At 43.3% G+C, this 23,653-nt stretch overlaps 1 protein-coding gene across 3 annotated transcripts in view; it reads right to left on the bottom strand.

Moving 5' to 3' along the window:
• The window catches only part of CCDC9B (coiled-coil domain containing 9B), a 153,152-nt gene that overhangs the window by 53,016 nt on the left and 76,483 nt on the right, over positions 1-23,653 (bottom strand). For 2 of the 3 annotated variants that reach the window (XM_069729523.1, XM_069729532.1), the window contains one exon: positions 14,544-14,657. In XM_069729523.1, the coding sequence (XP_069585624.1) occupies positions 14,544-14,657 (114 nt within the window). Of the gene's footprint in view, positions 1-14,543; positions 14,658-22,326; positions 22,432-23,653 lie in introns of all 3 variants that reach the window. The other variant, XM_069729513.1, reaches the window with a different exon arrangement.

Below are 23,653 nucleotides of genomic sequence, written 5' to 3'. Positions count from 1 at the left end.
AACCTCTCCTCAGTGCAAGACATATGAAAGCCTGCATAGAGTTTGCTAAAAAACACATGAAGGACTCCCAGACTATGAGAAATAAGATTCTCTGGTCTGATAAGATGAAGATAGACCTTTTTGGTGATAATTCTAAGCGGTTTCTGTGGAGAAAACCAGGCACTGCTCATCACCTGCCCGATACAATCCCAACAGTGAAACATGGTGGTGGCAGCATCATGCTATGGGGGTGTTTTTTTAGCTGCAGGGACAGGACGACTGATTGTCATTGAAGGAAACATGAATGCAGCCAAGTACAGAGGTATCCTGGATGAAAACCTCTTCCAGAGTGCGTCTTGGCCGAAGGTTCACCTTCCAACAAGACAATGACCCTAAGCACACAGCTAAAATAACAAAGGGGTGGCTTCAGAACAACTCTGTGACCATTCTTCCCTGGCCCAGGCAGAGCCCTGACCTAAACCCAATTGATCATCTCTGGAGAGACCAGAAATGGCTGTCCACCAACGTTCAGCATCCAACCTGATGGAACTGGAGAGGATCTGCAGGGAAGAATAGCAGAGGATCCCCAATTCCAGGTGTGAAAAACTTGTTGCATCATTCCCAAGAAGACTCATGGCTGTACTAGCTCAAAAGGGTGCTTCTACTCAATTCTGAGCAAAGGGTCTGAATACTTATAACCATGTGATAGTTCAGTTTTTCTTTTTTAATAAATTTGCAAAAATTACTACATTTCTGTTTTTTTCCGTCAAGATGGGGTGCAGAATGTACATTAATGAGAAAAAAAATGAACTTTTTTGAATTTACCAAATGGCTGCAATGAAACAAAGAGTGAAAAATGGAAAGGGGTCTGAATGCTTTCTATACCCACTGTATATAGTGGCCCGAGAAGTTTGGATATTTATTTACTACTACATCACACAAAAAACAGGACTGTAGAAGGCAGAGAAAGGCCCAAATACAGTACTTTTTTTATATACTACATGAGCCCTATCTGACTACAGAGGTTGGCTCCCTATACAAAGTACACAAGTTTGGCACGCCCACTTACTATCATGTTGCCCTAGCTGAATTGTTCAGAGTTCTCTTTTAATTGTTATTAATTGTTATTAATAAAGGTTAATATTTATTGTGTGAGGATTTTTGATCATGTTAGCTATTGGTTCTCCAGGTTTCGTAAAACCTCTGTCTAAACGGCTGCCGTTTATTAACCCCATACGCTTTACTCACCCTCCCCTGGTCTGAGTCTTTGCCGCTGCTCCTGGTGTCTGCTACTCTCTACGGTGCTGTAAGCAGTAAGGCCGGTTTCACATTTGCAGTTGTGTCCACAGCGTTTCTTCCACAAATATCCGTATGCGTTGTGTATTCCTATATTTAACATTAGGGACGCATGCGTCTGCGATCGGTTGCTTTTGGCCCGCGTTTGACGACGCATGCGTCGTTTCGTCGTCTGCGGGTTGGCGTGGTAAACTCTACATGTAGTAATTTTAGAGGCTTCAATTTGCCGCCTAGTAACGTATAAGGTCGATTCCGTAAGGAATGTGCCAAAAAAAACGCATTGCTGTCTATGTGAATGCATGCGTTCACAAGCACGTGCGTTGCTTGCGTTTGCTTGCGTTCGTGAACGCATGCGTTGCACCAGAGAAAAACATGTCTAGACACTAATAAGCCACCCCCCAGGAGATAAAGGGAGGGAGTGGGCAGTTGCAGGTCACTACGCAGTAGACAGAGAAGCTTTCCAGACGCAGCAGACCAGACACAGGAAGGAATCTACACTCAGAACAATGTGAGTATATCCTAGCCAATGTCTTTATTTTCTATTTTCTGTCTCTACATGTCCTAATTTCTTCCATTTTTTTCTGCATGCATGTATCAGAATATCTTCTTCTGATGAGGAGCAACGTCCTGGGCCTCCTGAAGACAAACATGTCAGTGAAGTGAGTACTCCCCTCCTCAGATTGGTAAGTATTCACTGTCACATCTACACATATGACAATTTTTCCCCCCATTTTTTTAGAGCACTTCTTCTACTGCGGCAGAGGCTGGGCAGGAGCAGCGGAGTCACGGTCGGGTGGCAAGGCGGCAGCGTGTACGTATACAAGGCTGACTGTTTACTGTACCCTCGCTTTAGTATTCTTTAATCTTCCTTTCTCTTTCTTTACAATTTTCTTCTGGACTCCTTTTGTATCTTGACTTTCCTTATTCATGCCATTTCTCAGCCTCTGTTTTCTTTCTTTTCCTTATGTTAATGTATCCAACATTAATGTCTGTATTTAATTTTTAGGTTCCAGAACGGGATGAAGATCTCATAGAAAATGACCTCCTCATCGCCCTGGTCCAGGAGTGAGTCCCGTTGTGGGACACCGGGGTTCCACAGCACTAAGACAACGTGACGATCCGGCTCCTATGGAATGAGGTGGCCAAAGCGATGTGGGATGGCTGGGACAACGCCCCTACTCGGGTCCGAGCTGCATTTTGTAAGTATTAGAATGCAGTGTGAAGCAGCAGAGACCTTGGCCGTGCTCACACAACTTTGTATGATGAGAGAAACTCTCAGGAGTTTCTCTCATCACACACAGTTGTGTGAGCACCGCCAAAAGTACATTGTCTAACCATAATTTTTTGTTTTTTCAACAGTGCTCAAAGTCAAAACAGGTTGGCGTTCGATGAAGGACCGCTTCAACAAGGACCTGCGTCAAGAGAGCCGTGTTCCCAGTGGTTCAGGAGCAAGGATCCGAAAGTACAAATACAATCGTGTTCTGGCATTTTTAAGACCGGTCCTTGCCCAGAGAACGTAAGTATTTCTCCTGTGCATTAAGTTGTGTTGTATTGCCATAATCTGTATGTTTCTATTCCACAGGAGTTGGTGTCTGGTTAATTTTTGTTATTATTTTTTTTTTCCTTTTTTCACAGCACATGGAGCAGTACTGTTGGCCCAGGTTCTGGAGCGGTCCTTCATCAGACAGCCACGGACCCATCCCAGCCATCCAGCAGCGCTGCAGCAAGTGGGCCTGCCACACAAACTGGAGACCAGGAAGCTGGTCCATCAGGTCTTCCCCTTTCCCAGTTTTCTGCCTCTGCCCCTTTTTTTGGGGGCTCCTCCCGGCAGCGGCAGAGGGCATCGGACAGGTCCCTCATGCCTGAGTTTTTGCACTTGAGCTCGGTTTTTCACGAAGGACTCAAGGCTTTGGGTGACCGAATGGATATTTCCCTTAGCCACATGAATACACGTATCCAAGAGGTCACCAAAAGCCTTGACCAAGTAAAAGCAAGAGGCCAGCACATCATTTTTTTTAACCAAATTGAGAAGGGCATGTTGGAACACCTTACTCCTGATCTCCAGCTTAGTGTCATGCAGGCCTACAATGCTGCTTACGTGCAGGCTATGCAGCAGAGTCGGTATTTTCAGCAGACAGTGGCGGCATATCCACCTGTGCCTTCACTGTCACGATTAACATCAATGTCGACCTCTGCTGCATACCACTGCACGGCCACCTCTATTCCTAGCACTGTCGGACACCAGTACAGCACCACCACCATGCCGAGTGCTGTTGGACAGCCCACCGCCACCACCATGACAACTGCTGCTCCTGCTTGGACCTCCTCCACTGACACCACGATGCAGCAGGACCCTGGTGTGGCCTTCCATACCACCACCACCATGATGCAGCAGGACCGAGGCATGGCCTTCTGCTCTACAAACGCTATGGACTCTGGCATGGCCTTCCGCTCTACGAGCACTATGGACTCTGGCATGGCTGCACGCTCTACGAGCACTATGGACTCTGGCATGGCTGCACGCTCTATGAGCACTATGGACTCTGGCATGGCTGCACGCTCTACGAGCACTATGGACTCTGGCATGGCTGCACGCTGCAACGAGCACTATGGATTCTGGCATGGCTGCACGCTCTACGAGCACTATGGACTCTGGCACAGTGCAGCCAGACCCTGACAGGTTATCAACCATGACCATGCCACGACATATGAGCCCACCGAGGCTTACCAGAACCCGGCGATCCCAGAAAGGGAGAAAAAATAAAAAACAGCGTACACTTAGTATTCCTCCCCCCTCACCTCCTAGTGTGTCTGTAATGTTAGGTTTGTCTCACCCTTCCAGTGCGTCTCAGGCCTCTCATGTGTCAAGCCCTATCCCCGAACTACCAGACCCCACAAGTTTCATTGCCCCTTCTCCTGCCACCCCTGCGTTGTCCACGATTAGCCAGGCCTCACAGCTTCACACCCCCCGTTTCCATCACTCTACCCCAAGCAGGCGCAGTTAAATAAATATTTTTGTTGTTCTAAAATAAATACAAGTTTTTTGCCCCCAATTATGTTTGGTTAATTGTGTCTTTCACCGCCAGCAACACACACCGCGCGCCAAATAAAACACTGCGCCGCACACTTTATTTTTTGGCCACATCATAGCTCCAATAGTTAGCAAGTACAACACTTTGTGTGTCTTTAGTATAGAGCTATGAGGTGGACCAAAAATTTATACTTGTATTTTCTCCATAATCTCTTCATTCTGCTTAGTCTGTGACTAAGTAACAACCACAGGTATACCAATCACTGAATACCAATAAATGATAGTATCAATATAAGATAGAATATATATACTAGTGTCAGTGGCTAGTGTCCTGTGGAGAAAGAAGTGTGAGAGACACCAACGTACCAGAGGAGAACAACCACAACCGATATATGGAACAATCCAAGAAAAAGCCACCAGGCAGGGATATAAATATAAGGATGTCTTTATTATATATAGTTTGGCAAATATTAACAATAATAAAAAATCAAAACATGTGCGCACAAGAGGACAATATTATTAATTATTAAAACAAAATAAAAGAATGGTATAGGCTGACCCACAAAAAGTATATAAATATAGAGTAACAGGTTCATACACCCCTAAAAATAATGTCAATAGCTAAGATCATATGGCCCAGAAATTGCATATACCTATCATGGACGTGTTGTAATATGTGCAAAATATAACAAAGAATACTTAATCACATTTACCAGATGCACCTGCAAGGCTACAATATAAAGTGCAAAGATATAATTGTGCAAAAAAATAATAAATAAAAGTTTTTTGTATATCTAAAATTTATATTGATCTAGCATATTAAAATATAATATAATTAACCATATGGCCCAAAATTTTACATATACCTATCAATGCGTGCAAAGAATTTTTACTTGATCACAATTACGTGCAATACTGCAATATAAGGTGCAAAAAAAGGGGGAAGGAATTAATGTGAAAAAATATATACCGTATATTAATATGGCATATTGTAATATGCCATAAGGTGTATAGTGCAAAAAAAGTGCAATGTGCAATATTATACAAGGACCATCTGAATTATAACTGCCACAAAAAAGTGCATAAACCTACCACACACAGAATTAGTGGCAATGTACAACTAAGCTAAAATATGCAGGAAGGGCCAAGAGTGGTCATATGTGATTAACTGGGCGTTTGTGCAGTTGTATTGCATGAGATGTTAATGCTGTCAGAAGACAGGAGGAGGCTGCCACAGTCCGGCTTCAATTCAGCCCAAATGCCACAGCAAGAGCCAAATGCCAATATGGCCAATATAGCACAATGAGAAGGGAGTGTACGTAATATTTAGTATACCTGTAAATAATGGGTCAGCCAGGTCTCGGAAAGGCGCACCCCGACGCGCGTTTCGGATCTCAGTCCTTCATTAGTCTGTGACTAGTGTTGCAGACTGAAGAGAAAATGGCGGCAATACAATGCAAAACTATACTCAACAGGTCAGGTGTCCAAAAACTCATTAGTTAGGACGCCTGACCTGGTGAGAAGAGAAGTGCATTGTATAACCTCCTTTTTCTCTTCTGTGTACATAATCTATTTCACACAAAGTAAAGGGACGATGGCGGTCATACACGGCGTATCTATGCTCACCTGGACATGTGTCAGAAATAGTGAATTCATGAGGCTGTTATATGTGCATCATGAATTCATTATTTCTGACAACTGACTTGATGAGCATAGATCTGTATGTATGACAGCCATTGTCACTTCAGTCTGTGTCCAATGGATACTGCATAGCAGAACAGAATCAGGACGCAATGACGTCAACAACCTTACCACTAAAACAACATGGCTGCCGTCACACTAGCAGTATGCGGTCAGTATTTTATATCAGTATTTGTAAGACAAAACAAGTGGAACAATTAGAGGAAAATTATAATATTAACATATCTAGCACCTCAGCCTTTATCACCCACTCCTGGTTTTGGATTACAAATACTGATAATAAATACAGACCAAATACTGCTAGTGTGAGGACAACCTCGGTTTGTAGAGGAAATACATATAAGACACGGTTAAGACACCAAAAAATAAAATTTATTAACGAGAAACATTAGTAACATGTAAGAAAATAACTGGTACAGATAAAACAGGACATTTACACAACATTGTCCTGCCATGACACACGTCCAATATCCGAATCAAAAAAGGCAGCAAATTGGTCCCACATGTGGCCAACTTCAGTTGTTGACCGCAGCGGGTGATGCTGGTAATCGGGCAGTGGGTTTGCAACTGGTTCATCCAGTTCAATGTTGGGCCGCTCCTTAGCCATTATGTAATTGTGCAGAACCACACAGGCTTTGACCACCTCGACGACTGTATCCATTTTTAGATTAATGGCTGATGCAAGAATGCGCCATTTTGATACTAGAATCCCAAAGGTATACTCTGCTGTTCTTCGGGCCCTGGTCAGTCTGTAGTTAAAAATCCTTTTAGTGTGGTTCAAGTCCCGACTGGAATATGGCTTCAGTAGGTTTTCACACATCTGAAAGGCCTCATCACCAACCATAACAAATGGCATTGGTGGACCTTGAGTGTTGGGGAGCGGTCGTGGCCGTGGAAAGTAAAAAAATTTTTGCCATACACACGGCGGCCCATATCAGAGTTCTTAATAGTCTGGGAATCGTTTCCATGGCCAAAAGCTCCAATGTCCACGGCGATGAAGCGACAGTCCGCATCGGCTATTGCCATGAGCACAACAGAAAAATCTTTTTTATAATTGAAGTACTCCGATCCTGTTCTGGCTGGTTTGATTATGCGGATGTGCTTTCCATCAATCGCTCCCAAACAGTTGGGGAAATCACACACACTCCAGAATTTTTCCTCAATTCCAATCCACATGTCCATGGTGGGTACGGGTATAAACTCATCCCGAAGTACATTCCACAAAGCCCGGCAGATGTCCGCAACTATTCCGGACAGGGTGGATATTCCAAGCCGGTATTGGAAGTGAAGGGATGATAAACTCTCTCCGGTTGCCAGAAATCTGGAAGAAAAAAGAAATTACAATCAATTCTATTTATGGTGTTGTTATGCTAAAGACATAAAGGAAAATACCAAAAAAATACATGTCAGAACACCCAAAATTTGCACTGCCATTGGTTTAGATTTGTTACGTACCTTAATGTAACCAGCAGACGTTCCTCTGGTGGAATCGCTCTACGGAGCTGGGTGTCCTGTCTCCGTATGGTTCCTTGGACACGAGCAAGCAAATCCCGGAACGAGTCTTGCGACATCCTTGTATATTCCGGGAATTTGTCGAGGTTGGCATTAAGCTCGCCATACAGCGTGTGATATGCTCCACGGCTCTCACGTAGTTCGATAATGGGGTGTCTCCAAAGATACCTACAACGTCTCCTTCTCCGTCTTTCTCGATTTCTGTATTGCTCCCAAGCAAATGCACAGGCAAGAAACAGCTTGATGCTTAAATCCAGGTTGAAATAAAAGCTCTCCATGCAAAGATCCATTATGACACAGGATACAGGAGCAAAATCTGAAGATTTCAGCTGTTCAAGGGTCTATATAAAGATATCCCATAATACACGCCCTCTGTAGTCACATTGGCGATGTCTGGTTATCTAGATTTTTCTCCTGTAAAATTTGTCACCATGCGCACCAAAAACGCAAACGCAGGAAAAAACGCATTGAGAAGCATGCAAACGCAGCTTTTTTTAACCACATGCGTTCCCGCATGCGTCTAAAAAACGCAGAGTTTGTATGTGTTTATATGCGTTTTTTCCTGTACTTGCGGATGCGGATTAAACGCTGAGGATTCTAACGCAAATGTGAAACTAGCCTAAGTGAGCTCAGTGTTTTTGCCCGAGTTGATGGCACGGATCGTTGAGCTCACTGATTTGCTGCAATTATGTCAGTGCTGCAGATGATAACAGACAGCATGAGCAGAGACTCAATGCTGGACCCGGGGAGAGGGAGTAGTGAATCTTTTATTTTGGGGGGTATATAAATTACAGCCGCTGGAGAGGGGTTTTTCTAAAGCAGAAAACTTCTATAATTTTGAAAATGTGGAATTTATTATTACCTATCAGTGGGTTCTGAACAACAAGAGCCTTAAAAAAACATTTTAAAGTTAAAATTCTTTAACTTTCCATTTCATGTACTTATGGTAAATCTGAAGGATCTGTGTCTGTCTGGAGAACAGGGCTCCTGCAGCGCTCTGCTTTCAGTGGCAGAGAGGAGATCCCATGCAAATGAATAGACATTCTGACCACCTCTTCACTAACAGTGATAGATGCAGGTAACATCTACGATATATTTATGGATATGAAACAAAAAGAAAAAAAAGAAAAGAAAAAAGTGAGCTGCACAGCTACAGAATCCAAAGAGACGCTGAATGGAGACTTTCAGTAAGTGGTAATCCAATAGGTAAACGGAGGTGATCGCGTGAAAATGAGAGATCAAATCATGGTAAATCATAGAACAAATGCGGCAGCACTCACCGATCCTGTAGTCAGAAGTTCCTTTATTCAAATATAGACAAACATCTTCACGGCTCGGGGGAAAAGGGCAGTGAGAGGAGTGTGCAGGAGGAGACGACGGCCGTTTCGCGCTTGAAACAGCGCTTCTATGTTTGTTCTGTGATTTACCATATTTATGGATTTGCTATAAAAGTACAGGCTGAGAATGGCCCTTTAAAGGGCTGTATAGCATTAAAAAAAATGAAATCTTTTCTCTAAAAATAGCACCCTCAGGTCAGTTGGTTAGATTTAGTACTGCAGTTTGGTTCCACACATTGGAAATGTACAGTAGTTCTCTTTCCTTGTAAAGAACAATTTATTCAGTTGATGAATGTAGATTACAACCCATGGCAAAAATTATGGAATTACCGGCCTTGGAGGATGTTCATTCAGTTGTTTAAGTTTGTAGAAAAAAAGCAGATCACCGACATGGCACAAAACTAAAGTCATTTCAAATGGCAACTTTCTGGCTTTAAGAAACACTAAAAGAAATCAAGAATAAAAAATGTTGTAGTTAGTAATGGTTACTTTTTTAACCAAGCATAGGGAAAAAATTATGGAGTCAATCAATTATGAGGAAAATATTATGGAATCACCCTGTAAATTTTCCTAACCAAAACTAACACCTGCATAAAATTAGATCTACTCGTTAGTCTGCATCTAAAAAGGAGGGATCACATCTTGGAGAGCTGTTGCACCAAGTGGACAGACATGAATCATGGCTCCAACACGAGAGATGTCAATTGAAACAAAGGAGAGGATTATCAAACTCTTAAAAGATGGTAAATCATCACGCAATGTTGCAAAAGATGTTGGTTGTTCACAGTCAGCTGTGTCTAACATCAGAACAAAATACAAACAACATGGGAAGGTTGTTAACACTAGGACTACTGGACTCGTGAACCCTGACTAGAACTACTGCAATTAAGTAGTCAAAATGACTATACCAGTAGTCCTAGTGTTAAAGGCAAACATACTGGTAGAGCAAGGAAGACATCAAAGCATCAAGATCGGAAACTTAAAGCAATAGGTCTCCAAAACAAGAAATGCACAACAAAACAAATGAGGAATGAATGAGGGGAAACTGGAGCCAACGTCTGTGACCGAACTGTAAGAAACCACCTAAAGGAAATGGGATTTACATACAGAAAACCTAAACGAAAGCCATCATTAACACCTAAAAAGATAAAAACAAGGTTACAATGGGCTAAGGAAAAGCAATCGTGGACTGTGGATGACTGGATGAAAGTCATATTAGTGATGAATCATGAATCTGCATTGGGCAAGGTGATAATGCTGGAACTTTTGTTTGGTGCCGTTCCAATGAGATTTATAAAGATGACTGCCTGAAGAGAACATGCAAATTTTCACCGTCATTGATGATATGGGGCTGCATGTCAGGTAAAGGCACTGGGGAGATGGCTGTCATTACATCTAATATATAAAGCTGAATGTGTGTGTGTATGTGTGTGTGTGTGTGTGTGTATGTATGTCCGGGATTGGCATCTGCACCGTCGCAGCTACAGCCACAAAATTTTGCACAGTCACACGTCTGGACCCTGAGAGCGTCATAGGCTATGTTGTGAGGTGAAATTTTAACCCTGTGCTTTCCAATTCACCAAACAATTTTGCACCTATCTACATAATGGGGAAAAAGTGAAAGGAAAAGTGTTGGAGGCGTCGCAGCTACAGCCACAAAATTTTGCACAGTCACACGTCTGGACCCCGAGAGCGTCATAGGCTATGTTGTGAGGTGAAATTTTAACCCCGCGCTTTCCAATTCACCAAACAATTTTGCCCCTATCTACATAATGGGAAAAAATGAAAGGAAAAGTGTAGGAGGCAAATTGACAGCTGCCAGATGTGAACAAGGGGGACTTAAAGAATGAGAGCGATGGCGCCAAAGAATATATACCGTACAGTTGCTAAGGTGGGGCCCCGACATGGGATACTCACCACACACGGGGATATGAACACACACACAAAATGCGCCACACACTACCACGTGCTTGAACACATATTACCCTCAGCACACATTTCACCACAAATACACCAACCTCGCCACATAAAAGTCGAAACACAAAAGTCGCCGCTCAAAACTCACCACGCGCAGAACTCGCCACATGCAAAAACTAGGCTCTTGCAAAACTCGCCACAAGTGCAAAACTCACCTCATGGAAAACTCGCCACACGCAAAACTTGCACATGCGGAAAAATTGCCACATGCACAAAAGTTGCAACACATGCAAAAGTTGCCTCACACAAAACTTGCACATACTCAAAAGGCACCACGCATAAAACTCGCCACGCGCAAAACTCACCATGCGCAAAACTTGCTGCACACAACTTGCTACACTAACCTGTCACATGCAACTCGACACACAAAAAGTTTCTACACGCATGTTGCCACACAAAACTCATCTCACAAAAGTCGCTACATGCATGTCGCCACACGCAACTCAACACACACAACTTGAGGAGATGACATACAGGTACATATATATACAGGAGGAGATGACATACAGGTATATACTATATACAGGAGGAGATGACACACAGGTATATACTATATACAGGAGCAGATGACCTACAGGTATATACTATATACAGGAGGAGATGACATACAGGTATAGGCTATATATAGAAGATGACATGCAGGTATATACTATATACAGGAGGAGATGACACACAGATATATACTATATACAGGGGAGATGACACATAGGTATATACTATATACAGGAGGAGATGACATACAGGTATATACTATATGTAGAAGGAGATGACATTCAGGTATATACTATATATAGGGGAGATGGCACACAGCAGGTATATACTATATACAGGGGAGATGACATACAGGTATATACTATATACAGGAGATGACATACAGATGTATACTATATACAGTACAGACCAAAAGTTTGGACACACCTTCTCATTTCAAGATTTTTCTGTATTTTCATGAGTATGAAAATTGTACATTCACACTGAAGGCATCAAAACTATGAATTAACACATGTGGAATAATATACTTAACAAAAAAGTGTGAAACAACTGAAAATATGTCTTATATTCTAGGTTCTTCAAAGTAGCCACCTTTTGCTTTGATGACTGCTTTGCACACTCTTGGCATTCTCTTGATGAGCTTCAAGAGGTAGTCACCGGGAATGGTTTTCCCTTCAAGGGTGTGCCCTGTCAGGTTTAATAAGTGGGATTTTTTGCCTTATAAATGGGGTTGGGACCATCAGTTGTGTTGTGCAGAAGTCTGGTGGATACACAGCTGATAGTCCTACTGAATAGACTGTTATAATTTGTATTATGGCAAGAAAAAAGCAGCTAAGTAAAGAAAAACGAGTGGCCATCATTACTTTAAGAAATGAAGGTCAGTTAGTCTGAAAAATTAGGAAAACTTTGAAAGTGTCCCCAAGTGCAGTGGCAAAAACCATCAAGCGCTACAAAGAAACTGGCTCACATGAGGACCACCCCAGGAAAGGAAGACCAAGAGTCACCTCTGCTTCTGAGGATAAGTTTATCCAAGTCACCAGCCTCAGAAATCGCAGGTTAACAGCAGCTCAGATTAGAAACCAGGTCAATGCTACACAGTGTTCTAGCAGCAGACACATCGCCACAACAACTGCTAAGAGGAGACTTTGTGCAGCAAGCCTTCATGGTAAATTAGCTGCTAGGAAACCACTGCTAAGGACAGGCAACAAGCAGAAGAGACTTGTTTGGGCTAAAGAAAGCAAGGAATGGACATTAGACCAGTGGAAATCTGTGCTTTGGTCTGATGAGTCCAAATTTGAGATCTTTTTTTCCAACCACCGTGTCTTTGTGCGACACAGAAAAGGTGAACGGATGGACTCTACATGCCTGGTTCCCACCGTGAAACATGGAGGAGGAGGTGTGATGGTGTGGGGGTGCTTTGCTCGTGACACTGTTGGGGATTTATAAGGCATGCTGAACCAGCATGGCTACCACAGCATTTTGCAGCGGCATGCTATTCCATCCGGTTTGCGTTTAGTTGGACCATCATTTATTTTTCAACAGGACAAAGACCCCAAACACACCTCCAGGCTGCGTAAGGGCTATTTGACCAAGAAGGAGAGTGATGGGTGCTACACGAGATGACCTGGCCTCCACAGTCACCAGACCTGAACCCAATCGAGATGGTTTGGGGTGAGCTGGACCGCAGAGTAAAGGCAAAAGGGCCAACAAGTGCTAAGCTTCTCTGGGAACTCCTTCAAGATTGTTGGAAGACCATTCCCGGTGACTACCTCTTGAAGCTCATCAAGAGAATGCCAAGAGTGTGCAAAGCAATCATCAAAGCAAAAGGTGGCTACTTTGAAGAACCTAGAATAAAAGACATAATTTCAGTTGTTTCACACTTTTTTGTTAAGTATATAATTCCACATGTGTTAATTCATAGTTTTGAAGCCTTCAGTGTGAATGTACAATTTTCCTAGTCATGAAAATACAGAAAAATCTTGAAATGAGAAGATGTGTCCAAACTTTTGGTCTGTATAAGGGAGATGACAAACATGTATATACTGAGGTGATGATGTGAAAATGAGAGGTGTGAGGTGAAAATGAAAAGGTGTGAGTGCAAAATGAGAGGAGTGAGGAAAAATAGTGGAGTGATCAGAAAATGACAGATGTGAGGTTGAAATGACAAGTGTTAGGGGGGAATGAGAGGAGTGAGGGAGAAAATGAGAGGTGTGAGGGAGAAAATGAGAGATGTGAGGGGGAAAATGAAAGATGTGATTGGGAAAATGAGAGGCGTGATGGGAAAATAAAAGAAGTGAGGTGCTATAACTAACCACAGATATTTACTATGCCCAGGTAACGCTGGGCTCTTCAAATAGTCTTCAATAAATGCACAAGTTTATGTTGATATTTTGGACACTTTTCTTATCCCATCAATTGAAAGGCTGTTTGGGGATGATGAAATATTTTTTCAAGATGATAATGCATCCTGCCATAGAGCATAAACTGTGATAATATTAATTGAAAAAAGACACTTAAGGTCAATGTCATGGCCTGCAAATAGTCCGGATCTCAATCCAATTGAAAATCTTTGGTGGAAGTTGAAGAAAATGGTCCATGACAAGGCTCCAAGCTGCAAAGCTGATCTGGCAACAGCAATCAGAGAAAGTTGGGGCCAGATTGATGAAGACTACTGTGTGACACTCATTAAGGCCATGCCTCAGAGACTGCAAGCTGTTATAAAAGCCAGAGGTGGTGCAACAAAATACTAGTGATGTGTTGGAGTGGTTTTTTGTTTGTTTGTTTTTCATGATTCCATAATTTTTTCCTCAAAATTGAGTGATTCCATAATTTTTCCCTATGCTTGGTTAAAAAAAAGTAACCATTACTGACTACCACATTTTTTGTTCTTGATTTCTTTTAGTGTTTCTTAAAGTCAGAAAGTTGTCATTTGAAATGACTTTAGTTTTGTGCCATGTCTGTGATCTGCTTTTTTTCTACAAAATTAAACAACTGAATTAACATCCTCCAAGGCCGGTGATTCCATAATTTCTGCAAGGGGTTGTATAAGAAATTATCAGAAGTAGAACTTGTCACTTCAGAATGGGGTAAGGGCAGCTGAGGTCTCGCATAGTCTTCACATTAATGTCCATGACAGCAGTGAAAGGAGGAAATAATGTAATACTGGCGCTACACCCGCTCTTTCCTCGTGTCCGCTGCCTCCAGTCGTTACCACTGACCTCTACGTTACTGTCCACAGAGACCGATAGCTTCATCTCATTCCCCATGAGTAAAGTGAATTTCTGTTCAGCGCTGCTTGAGCTCCTCCGGCCTTTTCTTACAATTCTTTTCTCCTGTAGCACAAATACAGTATATCACAAAAGTGAGTACACACTTCACATTATTGTAAATATTTTATTCTATCTTTTCATTGGACAACACTGAAGATCTGACACTTTGATACAATGTAAAGTAGTCAGTGTACAGCTTGTATAACAGTGTAAATTTGATGTGTCCTCTAAATAACTAACACAGCCATTAGTGTCTAAACCACTGGCAACAAAAATGAGTACACCCCTAAGTGAAAATTGTGGTCAAATTGTGCCCAAAGTGTCAATATTTTGTGAGGCCACCATTATTTTCAAGCACAGCCTTGGCTCTCTTGAACATGGAATTCATTAGAGCTTCAAACCCCTTCAAAAATGTGATTTTTTTTATTTGTGTATCACTTTTGTGATACAGTGTATGTCATAAGTGAAGATTTAGCCCAATTTTTTTATTTTGTATTTTTTTTCACCATACTAGCCCAAATAACACATTAGCAGAAATAGACTAGCCATGTGAGCATTCAAGTTAACATCCTGCTATATCTTACCCTAAAGGAGTCATGAGAAAATGACCTATGTTTTATTAATGTTTTTGCATTAAATGTCTTTTTATTTCTTAAATATTGTCTATGTTTTAGCATTCTTTTCTATCTGTATTAGAAAGAAAACTTGGAAATCTTGTCAGTTTCACATTGGCCACTGAGGCTATTTTTCTTTTAGGTAGAGTTATCAGCAGTCTCATTATCAGCAGAGGCAGGATTTCAATGACTGATAACACCTCTATACACAGCTGATAACACAGGATCCACCAGTTAAAGTAAGCAATATCACAGCTCTCTTTCCCTTTACAATGACCTTTAGGGTCTGTTCATTGTGGCTATGTACATATGTTGTTTCCTGAAACAACGGGAATTTAGAGTCTAATAAAGCCCCAGTGGCCAATGTGAAACTTTCAACATTTTCTTTTCAAAACAGATCAGAATATTGAAATAAAATATTATGAATTCTAGACATGTAACCCTACTGCCAATTATCCCCCCAAAAAACACACTTTTTTGGCAGTTGTCCTGCTGCTAAATTCAACTCCTTTTGCAGTCTGTTTGCAGGCAGGCAGGCAGAATTTGTATCTTGACCAGCATGCCATTGTGGAAGTGTTGGTGGCCTGGAGACTACAAAGGCAGTGACAATGAATCTGGGAAAATACATTATATTGGGTCACCTATAGCATTCTAGGGGTGAGCAGTCAGCAAGGTGTCACCAGCAAACTATGAGCTCACAAGGGTTGAGGGTCTATTATTACTGTGGTCTGGGACAAATGCAAAGTTTTTATTCCTAGGAGAAGTCAGTTGTAGGAAGTTTCCTAAGCATAAGGCCTCCTTCACACATCAGTGTGTCCGGGACTTGTGGTGACAGTTTTCACAAGTACTGGAGACATTTACACATGTAAACCGATTCTAGTGAATGGATCTGTGCACTTGTCAGTGTATTTCCATGGAACATGTGTCCATGGGCAAAATACACTGACATGTCCATTTTTTACAGCAGCATGGGCCACAAAATGTCCTGCACACTGATGACACATGCATGACACATAGGGATATCGTAAGTGTGATACACAGTAGCGTAGCTAACCGGGGGGCAGAGGGTGCGGGCTCCCCGGGCCTGATGCTCTGAGGGGGCCCACCCGGAGCTACTGCAGCGCGCCGATACAGTTACATTCTGTGGCAGAGCAGGGAGAATCGATCTCCCTGCTCTGCCGCTATGGGGCCTCTGAGCAGGCCGGGGGGGGCCCGGTGCCAGCAGTGGGCCCCCCACCATTATTGGATGATCAGCTGTACCGGCATTAAGCTGATACAGCTGATCGCATTGATGGGAGAAGGAGCGCTACGCTCCTCCTTCCATCATCCCTGTCAGTGTCGGCGTCTGACGTCGCCGACACTGACAGCGGGTGCGATGACGTCACTGCCCGGCGCCCGCTGTCAGGAGATCAGCGGGTGCAGTGCAGGAACCAGGAAGTAGAGAGGTGAGTATTTATTTCTTTTTTATGGGTGCTGCTGCCTTATTACAGGGTCTGCCTATGGGGGTGCTGCTTTATTACAGGGTCTGCCTATGGGGGTGCTGCCTTATTACAGGGTCTGACTATGGGGGCTGCCTTATTACAGGGTCTGACTATAGGGGTGCTGCCTCATTACAGGGTCTGACTATGGGGGTGCTGCCTTATTACAGGGACTGTAATTGGCTACTGTGTTTGGAGGCTACTAAGGAGTCAGTATACTGTGTGGCTGGTACTATACCGTGAGGGGGCATTATACAATGTATAAGAGCATCATGCTGTACAAGGGGAGACTCAGGACTTTATTAAATGGTCCTCGCCCCTCTGTATCAGTCCGTCATTGTTAGTTTGTTTACTGTATGTGATATTTGTAACTTGTATGTAACCCCTTCTCATGTACAGCACCATGGAATCAATGGTGCTATATAAATAAATAATAATAATAATAATAATAATAATAATAATAATAATAATAATAATAAATGTAAAGTGGGCACTTATTGTTATAGGGGAACTCAGGTTACTGTGACTATTAAAGGGGCACACAGGGCATTATTACTTTCTAGGAGGCAAAATATGTGTACTGTTTTCTAGGGCACTTGCACCCGGCATTACTATATTATAGAGGGGTGCTTTAGAATTTAGAGGGCACAGAGAATCACACAGCAGGTGCAGTAATAGGGACACACAGCAGCAGCGGCTCAGTATTGGGGCATCAGGTGCAGTAATAGGGACACATACGGCATCAGCGGCTCAGTATTGGGGTATCAGGGGCAGTAATAGGGACACATATGGCAGCAGCGGCTCAGTATTTGGGTATCAGGTGCAGTAATAGGGACACATACGGCAGCAGTGGCTCAGCATTGGGGCATCAGGTGCAGTAATAGGGTCACATACGGCAGCAGCGGCTCAGTATTGGGGTATCAGGGGCAGTAATAGGGACACATACGGCAGCAGCGGCTCAGTATTGGGGTATCAGGTGCAGTAATAGGGACACATACGGCATCAGCGGCTCAGTATTGGGATATCAGGGGCAGTAATAGGGACACATATGGCAGCAGCGGCTCAGTATTTGGGTATCAGGTGCAGTAATAGGGACACATACGGCAGCAGTGGCTCAGCATTGGGGCATCAGGTGCAGTAATAGGGTCACATACGGCAGCAGCGGCTCAGTATTGGGGTATCAGGGGCAGTAATAGGGACACATATGGCAGCAGCGGCTCAGTATTGGGGTATCAGGTGCAGTAATAAGGATGCATACAGCAGCAGCGGCTCAGTATTGGGGTATCAGGTGCAGTAATAGGGACACATACGGCAGCAGTGGCTCAGCATTGGGGTATCAGGAGCAGTAATAGGGACACATATGACAGCAGCGGCTCAGTATTGGGGTATCAGGTGCAGTAATAAGGATACATACGGCAGCAGCGGCTCAGTATTGGGGTATCAGGTGTAGTAATAGGGACACATACGGCAGCAGCGGCTCAGTATTGGGGTATCAGGTGCAGTAATAGGGACACATATGGCAACAGCGGCTCAGTATTGGGGTATTAGGTGCAGTAATAGGGACACATACAGCAGCAGCGGCTCAGTATTGGGGTATCAGGTGCAGTAATAGGGACACATATGGCGGCAGCGGCTCAGTATTGGGGTATCAGCAGGATGACTAGTTTGTGCAGGTTGGGAATAGATGGTGATGGGGCTGGAATATGAGAAGTGAAATGTGTCTTTGCTGTAATCTCTGCAGGTGAGTTGTAGCTGGAAGAAGTTGTCATGTCGGTCTGTGCCAGATGGAAAAGATGGGAAAAATGAACGATTCCATCAGAAAGGACGTCAGCGTTAATTCATTATCTTTAACTGTGCAGTGATCTCTTATATGTGCTGTAGGGCTGGTATCTACCACTGATCATATGGCGGTAATATCCATATTGGTCTTTATATAGAGACTAGATGGTGGCCCGATTCTAACGCATCGGGTATTCTAGAAAATGTATGTAGTTTATTTATGAAGTTTTCAGAATAATGCAATTTATGCAAAGGATTCGGCCGGCCGCGACCAATTAGCGAAGCGTGGTTCAAATTCTGCGCCAATTCGCGGGCGGACTGTGACTGTCGCTGATTGTTCACGGTCGGGCGTGACCAATCAGTGAAGCCAGGGCCGGCTCCAGGTTTTTGAGGGCCCCGGGCAAAAGAGTCTCAGTGGGCCCCTAACACATACCACAATTCAGGATTCACAGAAACAGCAGAGAAATATAGCACAGCCAAGTAGCGTATAACACAGCCCATGTAGTATATAACAGAGCCCATGTAGTATATAATACAGCCCAAGTAGTAAATAGCACAGACACGTAGTATATTGCCCAGCCACGTAGAATATTGCCCAGCCACGTAGAATATTGCCCAGCCACGTAGTATATTGCCCAGCCATGTAGTATATAGCACAGACACGTAGTAAATAGCAGACACTTAGTATATAGCACAGACACGTAGTATATTGCCCAGCCACGTAATATATTGCACAGCCACGTAGTATATTGCACAGCCATGTAGTATATAGCACAGAGACGTAGTATATAACACTGCCCATGCAGAATATAACACAGCCACATAGTATATTGCCCAGCCATGTAGTATATTGCCCAGCCAAGTAGTATATTGCCCAGCCACATAGTATATAGCACAGACACATAGTATATAGCACAGACACGTAGTATATTGCCCAGCCACGTAATATATTGCACACCCACGTAGTATATTGCCCAGCCACGTAATATATTGCACAGCCACGTAGTATATTGCACAGCCACGTAGTATATAGCACAGAGATATAGTATATAGCACTGCCCATGCAGTATATAACCCAGGCCACTTAGTATAGAGCACAGCAATGTAGTATATTGCCCAGGCACGTAATATATACCACAGCCACGTAGTATATAGCACAGCCCACATAGTATATAGCACAGAGATGTAGTATATAACACAGCCCATGCAGTGTCTAACACAGCCCATGTAGTATATAGCAATGTGGGCACCATATCCCTGTTAAAAAAAGAATTAAAATAAAAAAATAGTTATATACTCGTCGGCCCCGGGATCCAGCACAGGCATTTATCGATGCTCCTCGCGATGCTCCGGTCCGAAGAGTGCATTCCGTTCTCGAGAGATGGTGAAGTAGCATGGACCAGAGCATCGCGAGGAGCGGGAAAGGCCTGGGCTCTATCCGGGGGCCGACAGAAGGTGAGTATATAATGATTTTTTATTTTTTTATTATTTTTAACATTAGATCTTTTTACTATTGATGCTGCATAGGTAGCATCAATAGTAAAAAGTTGGTCACACAGGGTTAATAGCAGCGTTAACGGAGTGCGTTACACCGCGGCATAACGCGATCCATTAACACTGCCATTAACCCTGTGTGAGCGCTGACTGGAGGGGAGTATGGAGCGGGCACTGACGGCTGGGGAGTAGAGAGCGGCCATTTCACGGCCGGACTGTGCCCGTCGCTTATTAGTCGTGGCCAATCAGCGACTTCGGATTTCCGTGACAGACAGAAAGACAGACAGACAGAAAGACGGAAGTGACCCTTAGACAATTATATAGTAGATTATTTTCAGTAACAGCGCGGTCATCCGCTGAGGTTCTCCTCCAGTATTAGGGCGCATCACCGAGTTGTAATCAAGGCTACCTGGTTAGGGGCCCACTCAGAAGCTTCGCCCCCCCCCCCCTGAACCAAAACCCTAGCTACGCCTCTGGTGATATGTACCAGTGCCTGGGAAGCAGCGGTACTGGTAGCACTGTTCCCCAGCTCTCATCACTGTCCCCTGCTCTGTCTGCAATCAGCGTGAGCAGGGGAGAATGATGAGAGTTGTATTCAGCTGATAACAGCGCAAGCAGCAGCAGCTTATGGGAGTATTCATCAGCCGTCACATCTAATATATAATTGCCTAGAATACTACTTCCTGCAATTTGTGCCAACTTCCGTGGCTTTGTCCGGAGCTAATGTCCGGAGCTAATGTCCGGAGCTAATGTCCGGAGATAAGTGACGTCAACAGTGTCCAGTGTCTGATTGGTTGCCGCCTGCTGCGAGCGACCAATCAGAAACGTGCCGTACTGTGACACACTCCGCCCGCCATTTTGGTGTGATTTTTGAATTTTTACCTCACAGCAAGTTTCTACTGCGTGGAGGCGGGCCCAGTGACGTTGCTCTTCAAGCTCCTGCCGAATTTCGTCAAAAAAATGATAATACCATTTACCAAAACTATATATATTTAGTTGTGAAGTGGTTCAGTGACATTTTCACACCAATTTTGAACTTTTGTTTGGTGCTTTCTCCATATACTGCCTATTATTTTTGTTCTTTCTTACTATTATTTATTAATTGTATTATTCTTACATTTGAATAAATAAAGTATATATGGATTCTAGACTCCCGATTCTTTAGAATCGGGCTGCCATCTAGTGTGCTATAAATAAATACATTTTATAAAAAAAATTATGTGGGTTCACCTGTATTTTCGATAACCAGCCTGGCAAATCTGACAGCTGGGGGGGGTGCAACCCTCAGCTGTCAGCTTCAGGAAGGCTGGTTATCAAGAATAGAAGGATCTCCATACTGTATTTTTTAATTATCTATATAAATAATATAAAAAACGGCGTGGGGTCTCTTCATTTTTGACAACCTGCCTTGTTAAAGCAGAAGGCTGGGGGCTGGTATTCTCAAGCTGGTAAGGGGCCATGGATATTGACCCCCCCCTCTAGCCTAAAAATAGCAGCCTGCATCCACCCAGGAAAGGCACATCTATTAGATTTGCCAATTCTGGTGCTTTGCCCACTCTTCCCACTTGCCCTGTAGCGGTGGCAAGTGGGGTCCATATTTGTGTGGTTGATGTCATCTTTGTATTGTCCAGTGACATCAAGCAACAGCTTAATAATGGAGAGACGTCTATAAGGCACTTATCCCTTACTAATCCTATAATTATATGGTAAATAAACAAAGAGCAAATGCAAAGTCCAGTATTTACAAGGGAACCACATGTCATTTTTTGTGTTTTTATTAATTTATTTACAGTGCAGGCGGCGGCTGATGAATACTCCCATCAGCCACCGCCTGTTCTCGCTGTTATCAGTTAAATACAACTCTCAGCATTCTTCCCTACTAGCACTGATCGCTGACCAAGCAGGGGAGAATGATGAGAGCGGTCTTCAGCACCCAGCGCCGGGGAACAGCGGGAGCATTGCCACTGATTCCCAGTCACCGGTATGTGTGATACTGATGCGGCACACGGTTGCCACACATACATCACAAGTATTAAACATGCGTATCTCCGGTACTGATTTTTCCAGTACCGGAAATATCAGGACTTGTTAAAAAGCCCTAACACGTCTGGCAGACATCTATCAGTCAGAGACCTGTCTCTGCCCGGGCTCTTCGTGGTGGGGTCTTAAGCAGAGAATGTGATGAGATTCCCCTTGTACCATGTGCTGTAGCCTATGGCAATGGAATGAATTGCTTTTCTTTCATCCTAGCAGCATGACAATCTGTCTGGTCTGAAAGCCGCACTGTGTAACACATGGTAAGTCTGCCGTCATGCCAATAAAATGATAGATGTGCTATATTCATACATAGAGAAGTATGCGCCTTACGTTGGGGGTCTTTGTGATTGTAATGGTGAGGCTGTCTTGCTTAGGTTTGCGAAATGTGACTGCCATGCCATCTTTCTCCGCGCGTATCCGATCCTCCTCTATTTCCTGTGACAAGTAAATGTAGCTTTTTCAGTTAAATAAATACTTAGCAAATATTCATTTATCACTCCCATATAATGCTCCAATTGTAAAACTGATAAACTGATCACAACCTACAGAAACAAACACCTTTATACAGAAAATGCGGCTAACATGAATCAAAGAAGTGAAGTCAAGGATAAAGCAGAAATCGAAAATGCAACGTAGTATTTAGGGTAAAGCAGAAAGTTGGAAAGTGGACAACCCCTTTAAGGAAAGTCTACCGCCATACATTTACACATTCATGTTACGAATATATATACAGTGGGGCAAAAAAGTATTTAGTCAGTCAGCAATAGTGCAAGTTCCACCACTTAAAAAGATGAGAGGCGTCTGTAATTTACATCATAGGTAGACCTCAACTATGGGAGACAAACTGAGAAAAAAAAATCCAGAAAATCACATTGTCTGTTTTTTTAACATTTTATTTGCATATTATGGTGGAAAATAAGTATTTGGTCAGAAACAAAATTTCATCTCAATACTTTGTAATATATCCTTTGTTGGCAATGACAGAGGTCAAACGTTTTCTGTAAGTCTTCACAAGGTTGCCACACACTGTTGTTGGTATGTTGGCCCTTTCCTCCATGCAGATCTCCTCTAGAGCAGTGATGCTTTTGGCTTTTCGCTTGGCAACACGGACTTTCAACTCCCTCCAAAGGTTTTCTATAGGGTTGAGATCTGGAGACTGGCTAGGCCACTCCAGGACCTTGAAATGCTTCTTACGAAGCCACTCCATCGTTGCCCTGGTGGTGTGCTTTGGATCATTGTCATGTTGAAAGACCCAGCCACGTTTCATCTTCAATGCCCTTGCTGATGGAAGGAGGTTTGCACTCAAAATCTCACGATACATGGCCCCATTCAGTCTTTCATGTACCCGGATCAGTCGTCCTGGCCCCTTTGCAGAGAAACAGCAGTAAAACATGATGTTTCCACCACCATGCTTTACAGTAGGTATGGTGTTTGATGGATGCAACTCGGTATTCTTTTTCCTCCAAACACGACAAGTTGTGTTTCTACCAAACAGTTCCAGTTTGGTTTCATCAGACCATAGGACATTATCCCAAAACTCCTCTGGATCATCCAAATGCTCTCTAGCAAACTTCAGACGGGCCCGGACATGTACTGGCTTAAGCAGTGGGACACGTCTGGCACTGCAGGATCTGAGTCCATGGTGGCGTAGTGTGTT

This window comes from Ranitomeya imitator, chromosome 1 (assembly GCF_032444005.1).
Source record: "Ranitomeya imitator isolate aRanImi1 chromosome 1, aRanImi1.pri, whole genome shotgun sequence".
Classification (NCBI taxonomy): domain Eukaryota; kingdom Metazoa; phylum Chordata; class Amphibia; order Anura; family Dendrobatidae; genus Ranitomeya; species Ranitomeya imitator.
This window is presented reverse-complemented; position numbering and strand designations above follow the sequence as displayed.